The 13870-nt window shown below is 47.3% G+C and overlaps 2 protein-coding genes across 7 annotated transcripts in view; one reads left to right on the top strand and one right to left on the bottom strand.

Moving 5' to 3' along the window:
- LOC115075968 overlaps window positions 1–11261 on the top strand; it is a 53573-nt gene extending 42312 nt beyond the window's left edge. The window contains exons 13-14 of the mRNA XM_029576968.1: window positions 7890–7983; window positions 10783–11261. Of these exons, the coding sequence (XP_029432828.1) occupies window positions 7890–7983; window positions 10783–10846 (158 nt within the window). The 3' untranslated portion in view covers window positions 10847–11261. The remainder of the gene's footprint in view (window positions 1–7889; window positions 7984–10782) is intronic.
- LOC115075969 overlaps window positions 9829–13870 on the bottom strand; it is a 44787-nt gene continuing 40745 nt past the window's right edge. For all 6 annotated transcript variants that reach the window (XM_029576975.1, XM_029576969.1, XM_029576970.1 and 3 more), the window contains one exon: window positions 9829–13853. In XM_029576975.1, the coding sequence (XP_029432835.1) occupies window positions 13437–13853 (417 nt within the window). In that variant the 3' untranslated portion in view covers window positions 9829–13436. The remainder of the gene's footprint in view (window positions 13854–13870) is intronic.

Raw genomic sequence — 13870 nt, 5'->3', positions numbered from 1 at the left:
CCAAGAAAGAGATCTAGGTGTCATAGTGGATAACACATTGAAATTGTCGGTGCAGTGTGCTGCGGCAGTCAAAAAAGCAAACAGAATGTTGGGAATTATTTGAAAGGGAATGGTGAATAAAACGGAAAATGTCATAATGCCTCTGTATCGCTCCATGGTGAGATCGCACCTTGAATACTGTGTACAATTCTGGTCGCCGCATCTCAAAAAAGATATAATTGCGATGGAGAAGGTACAGAGAAGAGCTACCAAAATGATAAGGGGAATGGAACAACTCCCCTATGAGGAAAGACTAAACAGGTTAGGACTTTTCAGCTTGGAGAAGAGACGACTGAGGGGGGATATGATAGAGGTGTTTAAAATCATGAGAGGTCTAGAACGGGTAGATGTGAATCGGTTATTTACTCTTTCGGATAGTAGAAAGACTAGGGGGCACTCCATGAAGTTAGCATGGGGCACATTTAAAACTAATCGGAGAAAGTTCTTTTTTACTCAACGCACAATTAAACTCTGGAATTTGTTGCCAGAGGATGTAGTTAGTGCAGTTAATATAGCTGTGTTTAAAAAAGGATTGGATAAGTTCTTGGAGGAGAAGTCCATTACCTGCTATTAAGTTCACATAGGGGTAGATTTTAAAGAGCGCAGATCAGACCTACTTTTGCTTGCGCATCAGACTCAAGCCAAAGTAGCTGGATTTAGTAGATACGCGCGGAGCCCGCGCGTATCCACTAAGAATCCTCGGATCGGCGCGCGCAAGGCTATCGATTTTGTATAGCTGCGCGCTGCCGAGCCGCGCTGGGTCCCTCCCCCCCGTTCCCTCCAAGGCCGCTCCGAAATCGGAGCGGCCTCGGAGGGAACTTCCTTTGCCCTCCCCTCACCCTTACCCTCCCCTTCCCCTAACCTAACCCCCCCCCCCGGCCCTGTCTACACCCCCCCCTTACCTTTGTCGCGGGGATTTACGTCTCCCTCCGGGAGGCGTAAATCCCCCGACAAAGGTAAGGGGGGGGTGTAGACAGGGCCGGGTGGGTGGGTTAGGTAGGGGAAGGGAGGGTAAGGTGAGGGGAGGGCAAAGGAAAGTTCCCTCCGAGGCCGCTCCGATTTCGGAGCGGCCTTGGAGGGAACGGGGGGAGGCAGCGCGGCTCGGCGCGCGCAGGCTATACAAAATCGATAGCCTTGCGCGCGCCGATCCAGGATTTTAGTGGATACGCGCGGCTCCGCGCGTATCTACTAAAATCCAGCGTACTTTTGCTTGAGTCTGATGCGCAAGCAAAAGTAGGCTGATCGCGCTTCTTTTAAAATCTACCCCTTAGAGAATAGCCACTGCCATTAGCAATGGTTACATGGAATAGACTTAGTTTTTGGGTACTTGCCAGGTTCTTATGGCCTGGGTTGGAAACAGGATGCTGGGCTTGATGGACCCTTGGTCTGACCCAGTATGACATTTTCTTATGTTCTTATAGACTCTGGAATAGTCATCCTAATGAGTCAGGTGCTTAGATGATTATCCTACTTTTCAAAAGCAGGTGAACGTCTGGCTTTTCAGGCAATCTTCTCCTCTGTTAGATTCCTTAGTAGGGAATGAGGTATGTTTTCACTCTTGGTGTATGAGCCTGTTGGATAGAGAGGAGATCCCATGTGTTGTTTACTTTTAGGTTTGATTTATTGTTGATGCTGTAGGATTGCATTTGGGGTTTTTAGAGGGCGTTGAATCTTTTTGATATGTTTTTGTGTTTTTGTAAATTGCTGAAAATCTCATGGATAGTGGCATTTACTAAATGTATAGTAATTAAGTACATGGACTGCAAAACATAGGTTTGCAAAAGTTAAAAAAAAAAAAAAAAAAGATTGAAACCCATTGTTCTTTCCTTTCATAGTGTTACAGCTTGGATTATCAGTCAGGTCAGTCCCATCGTGTGCAAAAGGGGGCAGTCCAGCTGGCCCATGTTGAAAGAATGAGGCTCCTTTTGTGAAGCCCACAACAGAAAGGAATGCTGTCTTGAGTGGGGTGGGATGGGTTTTGGTTCCACAATGATTATAGGAAGGATTGAGCCAGGTGAAGGAATCCCTCTGACAGGGCAGACTGCCACAGAGCCCCATGGCTTGTGAGAATGATGGCCCAGCTGGGGTCCACCCTCCACCATGCCATGATTAACGGCAGTGATAAGATTGGGGGGGGAAAAAGGACACTGCTTGGCCAATGGCCATATACATGGGGAAAAGACCAGGATAAGCTCCGACAGCAGAGAAAGGATTGTAATGGTTGTGTCTCGGCCTGGATCTGTTTTATTTTTGTGCTGTGCTTTGTGGCATGGAAAATGCAATTAGTTCCTTTTGTTCATGAACAACTAGTTAAGCGTATCTAATTCATTCTTGTAAGTGAGCTGACTATTTACTGGTTTAAGCGCAGCTGTCACTCCATTCCTTACTTGATGCATTGGGGTCTGCGGGACATTCAAAGTAACTGATACTAAGGGCGCTTCTGCATTCTTTTATCCTAAACTGCTTGAACAGAAAACTAATTTTAAGACCTCATTGCAGAAATAGTTTCAGCCGCTCACCTGATCTCTTTAAGCTGGAAACAGCAGACACTAGAAAGCTAGGACGCTTACGCATGAAGCAAGCTGCCTGGCGGGGAAAGGCACCCCCAGCTTAGTGCGGTGAGCAGCTTCGCAAACTGAAAGTGTTACCTCTGCAAAACCGACCTCCCCCCCCCCCCCCCCTCAAAGCTGTGGTTCAAGAGGTACGAACCGGGGCTTTTAGTCAAAACCTTGTTAGCGAAGCTTTACCGGCAGAATCAAGGGCACAGAGTAGGTCGGAGTGACCACGGGCCCCCTCTGCTCTTTATGCTTGCAAGCGGCTTGACTCATCTGGCTCGATTCTCTGAAATCTGCGACCGCGTTTTGTGGCATTAAAGCAATAACGTGCTCTGTATTTCTCATACGCCCTCAGCTTCCTTAGTGCTCGACTCTCTTTAGGCCAAAATAGGATTTTTAATATATCGTATTGGGCTTTTAATAAAAGGTGCATGCTTCATCAGTTGGGTCGGTGTGATGCCTGCTGGGCTTTTGACCAGGGTCGTGATGGCACTGCCCTGGCTCCTCCTTGAGCCTTGATGGTGGAGGTGCCTATCTGGGAAGAGCTTTCAGGACCTGAAGCTTAAACCCAAACATCTGCTAAAGACAAATAAGGATGGAAATCTAAATGGGAGCTGGTAATGATGCGCTCAGACTGCTGCTTAATACTTGGATAAAATTCTCTGTGGGGAGGAGAAAAACTCCCCCCCCCCCCCCCCCAACCCCTGTGCTTTCTCTTGTTTTTAAATACGGAACAGCTACTCTCACCACTTGTTAAAGGAGAGGTGAAGGGTAGAGAGAGGCTGCGGTTGTCCCTTCCCTCCCCACCATCCAGCCCGACTGTCAGCTCGATACAGTAAAGTTCAGTTGAAGATTTCTCAGTCTGTAACGAGCTCGCTGCGCACAATTCGGACGTGTAAGGCAAATCAGCGATACAGTTTCCAGTTTCGCGCGTCCGTAGCGCTTCTTAAAACAGACGCGTAAGCCTTCCCGCACCCGGCATGTAAATGAACGAATTAGCTGTATAATGAAGGAATTAGCTATTCCCTTCCGATACCGTAACGGGCACTCAGGTTCTCTCATTAGTAACGCACTGTTTTGCCGCGGCCGTAACATGTTAGTTTACCGCCTCCCCCTAGTAGGAGTTAGGACTGTGAGTCTAGTAACAAATCCATCGACACCGCTTAAGATACTCAAAAACAATAAAACACAATTTAAAAAAAAAGCGATACAGAGATGATCGAGAAAATGTAATGATGTGGGACACATAAAACCTGTCAGAAGAAAAAATAAAAATTTTTAAATACCTGTCGGAGGGCCGTGTGGGTCCAGGCGGCCGGCGGCGGCGGGAGCCGGGTGGTCGCGTGTTAAATCTAGGCTGCGGGCGGGTGGGTGCCTGTTCCAGGCGGCGGGGGGACACGCGTTAGTTCGAGGCGGCCGGCGGGCGGCGGGTGGTCGCGTGTTAAATCTAGGCCGGGTCCGCACAGGCGCGCATTCATTCACTGCCGGTGGGGGCTGCCTGGGGCTGCCTCTGGCAGCCCCCACCGTCAGTGAATGAATGCGACCCCTGCGATTCGGCGCTCAAGGCACGCCTTGAGCGCCGAATTGCAGGGGTCGCACAGGCGCGCATTCATTCATCCAGGCGGAGGAGCCGGTGGCGAAAGCAGCCGGCTCCTCCGCCTGGATGAATGAATTCATTCACTGCCGGTGGGGGCTGCCTCTCCGGCAGCCCCCACCGGCAGTGAATGAATGCGCGCCTGTGCGGACCCGGCCTAGATTTAACACGCGACCACCCGCCGCCCGCCAGCCGTCTCGAACTAACGCGTGTCCCCCCGCCGCCGCTGCCGCCTGGAACAGGCACCCACCCGCCCGCGGCCTAGATTTAACACGCAACCACCCGGCTCCCGCCGCCGCCGGCCGCCTGGAGCCACGCGGCCGTCTGAAACTAACGCGCGTCCACCCGCCGCTCGGAACAGGTGCCCACCCGCCCGCGGCCTAGATTTAACACGCGACCACCGGCCCCCCGGATCCCGCCGGCCGCCTGGACCCACGCGGCCCTCCGACAGGTATTTAAAAATTTTGATTTTTACACTTCCTGGTACCTGTCATTTCAAATGTCATTTGAAATGACAGGTACCAGCGCACCCAGGTTACTGTATAGGCGCTGTATTAAGCACCTATACAGTAAAATGGGTTGCGCGGGCATAACCCTTCCCTACCGCTTTAAAGCCGCGGCATGCATTTGCATGCGATTAGAGGAGAGTATCGGGGAGTTAGTGAAGAGAACTGTGCGTGCGGGGAGGAAGGGTGCGCCTGACACTACCTCACTGTTTCTACCGCGGCCTTACTGTATCGACCTGTGTGATAGGTGGACATAAGTGGGCCCAGCAGAGGACATTTGAGGTTTTAGATGGAAAAACATGTGAGGAGATGAATCGGGCTTCCCAAGTCCAGGAGCAGGAGAAGGCTGAATAACGTCAGGGTGTGAGAGCAGTGGGAAAGCTGATACTGCAGAAGGGCGGGGGCAGCTGGTCGCCAGGGGAGACCACAATGGCATTTTTTTTTAATGACGTTGTAGCCCGGTAATCTGAAACTATTGCTCTTTAGAGAATTACAATCGAGGAACATAAATACATTTAAAAAAAAAAAAAAAAAAAGCAAAACAAACATCAAAAGATACAACATCTGCAATCTAACCTAGCACAGACATTACGCATGAAATCTTATAATACAAGCTTGAGTGCATTAACTTAAATCTAAGATTACAAAAATGTAAGGAGCCAGCGCAGAGCACATTTCAGCATCACATCCAGGGGTGGCAGTGTCTGGGTGGTGGAAAGTAAAAGAAACATTGGTAGCTATTGCTGCAGTATAGAGTCATTAATTCATTAATGCCATCCAGCTTGCTCTGAAAACAAAATGAACTTCCCATTGGTGCTAGGAGGACAGGTACAGACGACCTCTCCCTTTCTAGATCCGACTGTGTTGAGACATTTAACACCACAGCTGATATGAATCAATTTAATTCCCTTGTTTATGAGGCTTCTGAGCATGGCTTTTCTCCGGATTTAACTCAGGGGAGCAGTTTAATAACAAAGACGTCTTTAGCGACACATTTTGAAATGAGGTTTGTGGTGCACCTGACAAATGCTAATATGGGTAGCCAGGACTGACTTTTGGAGCGTCGGCAGGCAGAGAGGGAGCTGCCGACGCTCCCAGGCGACCTAATCGGCAGGGTGCCTGCCGATTTGTACACCCCCAACCCCAGGGGAATCATTGGGGCTCCCGGACCGCGTCCCGGAGGTCAGGATACGTCCTTGGGGACGGTGACCAATGGGCGGGTGCACCGGCCCTCCCTCCCCCCAGGTGCCAGCGAGGCGGGTGCCTGGCACCCACATTGTGCCCTTCTCATTTTAGAAATACTCCGCCGGCCCTTATCTAAGCAGACGAGCGATAAATATCTTGCATTCCTAGATGCACTCCCCTTTTCTGGAGGAGGTTGATAAAAATGTTGTTAAATAGATGGTTGCCCTTTGAACGTGCTCGCTCTATCACTCAGTTTATATATAAACTTTGACACTTGGTAGGCTGTTATTTTGTACATTAACTGCAGCTCTCCACCATCTTGTGTTGGATGGTAAATCACTTATTGCAATTATTTTAAACCTCTTTTGTATGTGCTTTACGATCTTATTTGCTCTCTTTTTTTGCAACTTTTAATTAATACAAACATTTTTGAAAGAAACACTGCACAGTATAGAGCAGGAGCAGGGTTCTTTAGTAATGTGAGCCAGAGGGTGGGTTTCTTAACTTCAGCCCTTGAAGGTCGCAAACAGCTCTGGTTTTCAGTGATCAAAACATGCAGATTAAATTGGTTCTTGGAACCGAGGAATATTCATGAAAACCAGGCCTGTTTATGGCCCGCGAAGGAGGAGGCGTGCAGTGGGGATGCTAAGAGGAAGAGTCCGTGCGCTGATTGCCTGGATGAATTAGAAAGTTGAAATCTGTGCATCAGCTGTTTTTGGCCTACTTTTGCAAAGCGAGGGAGGTTTATGCAAGCCCGTGTGGGACCCCCACTAATAACATGCACCTTTGATGTCATAGCCACACCAAACTTATCAGCATGTCGTGGGGTCCATGAGAATCACGACACAAGTATATGTGGGGAAGGTACAATTCACATTCTATGAATGAAAGCGTGCCTAATCGCTTCTTGGTTTTCCCATCTGATCCACACCAAATTCTCAAGTGATGTGAGAGGTCAGCGAGAATGATGATATGGGAATTGTTTGGAGGATGCATGACTTCCACAAATACACATAAGCAATTCTGCCATCCAATAACTTTTTGGGGGTTTGCATCCAGTGGACACCAGATTTTGAGGACATCATAGGGGGTATATACAAGGTTCATGAGAGAGATGTTTTGGCGGAAATATATATATATACACATACACACACACATTTATGTCACCTAGTATCTTTTTTGGTTTTGCATCTGATCCACACCAACTTTTCAGGAGATGTCGGAGGGGTCCAAGAGGAGTCAGCCATGGATATCTTTTTCTGTACCACTTAGGCACATGCACTTAAGAATACACACATTCTAGAACATGAGCTTCAGTAGTTTTGGGTGGAACATGTATTTTATTTTCTTGGAATAATTTGCAGAACTGCACTAATCAGCTTCTGGGTCATACGTTTTCCTATTCATTGTTGCTTTGTGGTTGAAGGTTTTTACAGGCAATGTCCTTCCTAATCCCTTTATTACTTGTTAAACAGGTTTTATTTTAGTTGGTTCATTGATCCCTGCTGGCTAGAGAATGGAAATGAACAAACTGGGTAACTTTACTCTGACACCTAAAGTTTACATTTCGGCTTGGGGTAGCCTGCACGGAGCGGCAGCTGCTTCTACCCCTAAATATAATAATAATAAAAAAATGTTTACAAGAAAACTTGCTGGGCAGACCGGATGGAGCATTTTGGTCTTTATCTGCCGTCATTTACTACATTAACATGTAATTTCATTAGTTTTATTAGCACTGTGCTGTATTCATAGCAGCCTGCAGGCAAGAAGTGGCCATTTAAACACAGATAGCAGGGAGGAAAGTTCAAACCCATTACCCTAGAAGGAGGGAGAGAAAAGCCAACCGCAGGTGTTGCACTTGGTGAATCTCTTTCCAGCCGTTGCTTTTTTTTTGTTTCTTTCTTGTTGCATTAAATCCGTGATGTTCAGGTTTAGATAACTGAGTTGGGGGTTGGAGGCGTGCAGAACGTTCACCTTGATGTCTGGCTTCTTTCTCCTGTACCTGGACAGGCTCTTTCCACGCCTGGCAGCTCTCCCTCATCATCCTGGCGTCCGTGCTGGTTGGAGTGGCTGTTGCGGCCACCTTCTTGTATTATTTAAAGAGGTAAGACACCCATTGACTGTCTTCTTTTGCTTTTCCTGTTATTTCCAAAGACCAGCCTTTTTTTTTTTTTTTTGCAAGCAATTTAGCACTGGCAGGGCATTTTGATGCCTAGGGGCTGTCCTTTATGTTAAATATCTGTCACTCTACAGGATAATTGATATATGCAAATTAACTGGTTTCTTGCACAAAATGATTCAAATCTGTGGGCATTTACTATGGATATCCTGAAAACTGGACTAAAGCTTTACCTTCAAGGATTAGAGTTAACTATCAGGGCCTCTACAGCATAAACAGAAAACAATTACAGCTCCTAAAGTTGCAGAGGCTGCAGTCGGCACAGCACAAAGGCTATTTCTTGGGTTTTGGTTCTTTAACCAGACCAAGTCTGAGGAGCCCTTCTCCATGCTACAGCCTCATACCACACTCCCTGCCATCTTGCTGAGCCCTCCTCCATCATACAGCTTCATCCTTTGATTTGAATGTAGCAAGACCCAAACTTCCAGGGTCTCCACCATTAAGAAAAAGGAGCAACTCAGTGGGAAGGAGATCCCTTCTAATCCTTAGTTAGGTGCTCACTGCCTTCTCCTTATTGCTTAAGAACATTTTTCCAAAATAGTGACTTCATCTCCAAACCACTCCAGTAAACAGAGAGACACAGCTGCTCCTACAACTGTGATAACTGCAGCGGGTGCTAGCAGGCCAGTATAGGTCCTTGTTTACTAATCAAAGCCACACACTTAAGGTTTATGGTTGGATGCAAATGCAAATCCCTGTGTGAATATTTTCCCAGAGACCCCATCCTGCTCTAAGACAGCAGTGGGTTTAGGCTTGCAGCCTTCAGAACAGTACATCTCAGTTAGAGCACACAACCCTTTCCTGCCAGTAATAGGACCAGAGTACTGGGTGTAAAATGCTAAATCTAAAGTCATTTTATCCCCAAATGCCAATTCCTCTCCTGCGGCTGCATTTGTATTATGTTGGACCACATCTCATCTCATCCAAAAATTTAAAACCATAAGTTTCAAAATGTAGTTGTTCTTCTGTCTGATAATCTGGTTTCCTTCCTCAAATCACACACGAGAGATCTTGCAGAGGCAAGATGACAGGGAAAACACAGAACACATTTATGGAAGCTTTTGCCGGTAAGCTGGGTTCTTCACAGCTGGCAGTTTCCCTCTTTGCCTCTGAGGAAACGTTGCCGTCTCTGTAATAGTCCTTTTAGCCTCTGAGCAGCGATGGACTGGTGCCTGATGCAGTGCACATCTGCTGAGCTTGCCCAAAATGAAAAGGGCTATGAGGAAGATGACCAAACAGTTGCCACAATCTACAGTACAAGAAACAGTGGGAACTATAAGGCACCTAAAAGCACAAAGCAGGCAGTTTTATTGTACCTGCAGTGAGCCTGCTCATGCGACAGTAACCGTATTCTAATATGTGCACAAATCCAGATCGCTGGCTGCTGATTGATGGAGTAGATGATGTTTAAATGTGGGTTGACTTGAAAAGGGAAATAGTTTAAACACTGCTCTGTTAGACAGTACTATCGTTTGCTACTTGTCCTGGCTGAGCAGCTGTTTGGAAGAGAATCAGTCCAGTTTCTGGGCTCCCTACTGAGGGCTTTTTCCTGAATTAGAGAGGGAAGGTGGGGCCTAATCAGAGAGAGTGCTGGTGCCGGGGCTTGACAGTCTGAAGGGCCTTCAAACCCTTTTCCCCTCTGTTAAGGATCCTACAGGCCAGGCATCTGATCTGCCCTGTGCAGACAGGGTGCCAGGCTGTGAGCATGAGCATGCTGCTCCTCAGTCTTTCCTACCATTTTGTTATGAGATATCAAATCATAGCCTTTAGTCAAATTTTGCTTTTATTTAAATTACTTCAAACTTTTCACATTTATATGGCTTAACTTTAATGCAATAGTATTATACAAGAGGCAAATATTGAGTGAAATATTAGACACATGGAAATGCAATTGATAATGCAATAATTTCAAGCAGTCTGATTATATTACAAATAAATGATTATGAAAAATATAGACCAGCAGAATTATGCCTCAGACAGCAAGCATGAACGGTTTATGCTGTTATTTCTGATTTACGGCAAATTTCAATCACTTGCTCTTATATTTTTAAGATGTTTTCACTGTTTGCTTATAAAAACAATGGAATCCTTGGAGAAATCTAATTGTTGGACTTAAGAGATGTATAATTACTTAACTTTTGTCAAAGCTGACCAAACCCGATACTGGTCCAGCGTTTTGAAATTGTTCATTTATTATAATATGATCAGACCGCTTGAAATGGAGTGCTCAGTTGTGTTTCTATGTGTCATTAACTGTATGCATGACCAGCGTGCAGACTTCACCAGCTGCAAGGGGGCAGTAAGCCTATTGGGGTGGATAGGCTGGCATACATAGAGCTTCCCTCCCCCCAGGCTGGTTAGCGTCTTCAGCAAGGTGCCCTTAAGGGCTCATTCAGTAATCGACCATTCGCGCTCTGGCAGGGGGTATGTTTTATTGTTTTCCCCCCACTGCTACCCCACCAGCTGTGCTGCAGTTTAAGAATCGCTCCTCTAGCAGTGGAGAAAAGTTATAGGAGGGCTGTAAACCTGCTCTCTGCCTCGGGGACTGTGGCGCAGCAGCACGACGAGTTTCTGCTCTGTGCTTTCGGGTAAAAAGGACACCCCTGCCAGCACTGGGATTCTTTCTTCCGAAAAGAGAAAAGGACTTTTTCCCCTCGTTCTGAAAGTAAAGTCCACTTCTATAACAACTCACTTGCCTGGTTTCTTTTGGGTTTTTTTTTTCAGACGCCCCCAGAGTTACACAACAATCGAAATGAACGATCAGAGAGAAATAATATCAGACTATTAATTCCGAGCCGCCACCTCCAGACATGGAGCTACCTGCACAGTATTATTAACTGCTCTCCCACTGCCCCAAGGATGGATCAGAGAGGGACTTGTGGGGGGATTCAGAGGAGGCAGTGGCCTTCAGAGAAGACCAGGACTTGCCCGTGCTGGGCACCCATCAGGATTTCAGGTTTTCCCAAAGTGCTGTATATGCAAATTTCTCTGCATTAATTTTAGATACAAAGAGCTTCATTTCCTATACAATTGTTTTTATGGATTGTGAAAAAGCTAATAAGGTTGTAGCATGTGAGGCTGGCACTACAGACTGCAGCACAGATGATGGATGTTGCTAACAGCTGGCATGCTCAAAGATCACACGTGCAGACTGTTCCCTGGGTTTTTGCATTTCAAATGTAACTAAAGATAATTTTAAAATAGTTTTGTAAATGTTTGCTGAGTTGCTTTAGATCAGTACTGAAATACGGACGAGCACATTTGACTTCCCCCTCCATTGTACTCTGGCTGTTCTCAGAGCTGAGGCTTCAGCACCTCTGCCTTGCTCCAATGCTGCATTAAAGAGGGGGGGGGGGGGAACCTGTTCCCCACTGCTGCCCGGAGTAAAAGGGTGCACTGGCATCCTAGTGCCGTACAGCAGAGGGGTGCATACGGCAGCACCTCAGCTCGTCCATGCTCCCTGCCTTGAGAATAACAGAACGAGCCACATGCTCCACCTCTGTAATTATTTATCCAGTATTAGTCAGCCACTATGCAATGAGTAATTAAATGGTGAGCTGGCTCTACCATTTATGCTTTTAGATAGACTAGGCTGTGCTTATAGCTGTATCCTGGTTTTTATGCAATCCATACCTTACCACTCCATCTCAGTAACTGCTGTTCATGTGGGCTGCAGGGGCCCTAGAGTGGCCCCAAGTACTCCAAATCCTGTTCCAGGCAAGGCTGTTGTCAGTTGCTCCAGAGAAAGTAGCAGCTGGGTGCTGAGCAACTAATGTCCGAGGTGATATCTGAGCAATCTCCACCAGGACTCTACAGCCAGGACCAAGGACAAGGACTGCCAAAGGAAACTAGATGGTGTTTCTGGTATCTAGGGGGCCTGTCCCAGAAAACACCACAACCCAACTAAAGTACAAACAGGAGCCTGTTTACAAACCAGCAAACTCTTAATGAGGACCCTTACAGGAGTGTGGTGGTTTATGGGTCTCTTCTACTGTTTAGGTTTTAAAATCTTACATTAAAGATGATGAAGGCAGGGCTGTGCTATGAGATGGGCATAGCAGCTAACAGCCCTGCGTGCCTCCTTGTCTGAGTGAAGGAGCCCAAAAGGAGAGGGAGGGGCAGGTCTAGAAAGCAGCTCTGGCTTAGAGCCTGCTCCATGAGGTAGGTGGATGACTGGGTCTGCTGCTGCCTCGCCCGGGCCTGCTTGGCTCCTCCAAACAGGGAAAGGTAGATGGAGGAAGGCAGAAGGAAACTGTTCTCTCTCGTTCCTACCTGACCAGTCTAAAGTGTACAGAATGAGAAATGAAGCAGCTGCCCACACGGGATCAGAGACTGGAATAGTAAGAAAGAGGGTCTTAAGGTAACTCAGCAGGATGGGAGGGAAAAATACTCTACTCTGACCTTGGTAAGGATAAAATAATATGACCAGCAGCCCCTCTAATACAACCCTGCTGACCCAGCCTTAATGGATTTTGGAACAATGTGAATAACATGAAAAAAATGTCGTGTTCAATGACAGTAGGAAATAATCCTACCACAATGTTGTGTTTTAATTCCCTCTAACTTCTTAACCCTTCTCTCCGCAGCCCTTTGCTCTTACTGGTCATGGAACAAGGGCAGATAATGACCCCATAGTGCAAAGGGCCGTAGATTGGGGAGAGGCTGTGGGGGTTGGCTCTTGACTTTGAAAAAAAAAGGTTGTGCCCCTTTCACGTGCAGATGGGCCAAGGTTTAAATAATTTTTTGATGGTTCCCTACCAGAGCTCTATTTGTTTGAAATGTTTGGTGGGGAATGTCTGACTCACTATTATACCTGCCCAGATCCTGCTAACTGGTGAGTCAACAGTTGTGCCTGCTTCCAATGTGTTAGTTTTATCAAAGGCAGTAAAACAGCACTTCATCCACACAACCTTCTTCTGTTCCAGACTGCAGCAAAGACGGTGCTGCTCTGTCAGCTCAAGCCTAAAACTATAAAATATCATAAGCAGGTAAAAAATGCATGGCCCATAAAGCCAAGGACATGGACCTACATTAGGGTAAAAAGTGTTGGTCGTCGTTTGTAAAGGTGTACCATGCCCTCAGCCCGAGGTGGGACAAGCACTCAACACGGTCCCTGCTCTGGCTGTAATGGACGGAGCGCTAGCTGTTCTTGTAAAGTCAGAATGGCTGAATCCACAGACACTTAACAACCAGCGAACCACAACTCCTCTGAGGCTGGTGAGCAACAATTCACCCAGTAGTCGTTGGTGCACTGGACTGCTAGAAGCCGCCTCACCACTTTTGATTCACGGCCTGTATATTTCTTGTCAGCCTCCCCTCGGGCCTGTGCTGGCTTCTCGCTGTTGGACCCACAAACCCATTCTTTTCTTCACGGTGCATCAGAGAAGTTCCATCTTGAATTCACCGAAGCTGGGCATGGCAGGAGTGGGGTCTGGCATGTTGCCGTATGGAATGCAGTTCTGGTTCAGGGGTGATTGGCCGTGTCCAAGTGGGGGTACCTGGCTGTGACTCAGGGTGGAGCTGAGCTGCTGAAGCGTCATGAGCACCTCCTGCTGGAAGCGCTGCTGCTGCTCCTGCTGGCGCTCCATGCAACACTGCCTCTCTGCAATGGCATTCAGCGCCTGAGTCAGCTTCTGCACCCCTGTGTGTACAGCCTCTATCTTTTCCGTGAGCAGCTGGCAACTGGCACCAGTGGGCTGAGGGGGTGGCAAGACCCGCCCACTCCATAGAGGGCTTGGATTAGCATGGGCACAGGAGGGGGATGCCACATCGGTCTGAGTACTGACATCTTTCACCTTGAAAATTAAGAAAA

This window comes from Rhinatrema bivittatum, chromosome 14, assembly GCF_901001135.1.
Source record: "Rhinatrema bivittatum chromosome 14, aRhiBiv1.1, whole genome shotgun sequence".
In the NCBI taxonomy this organism is placed as follows: domain Eukaryota; kingdom Metazoa; phylum Chordata; class Amphibia; order Gymnophiona; family Rhinatrematidae; genus Rhinatrema; species Rhinatrema bivittatum.
The sequence above is the reverse complement of the archived record's forward strand: the minus strand, read 5'-3'. Positions and strand labels throughout refer to the sequence as shown.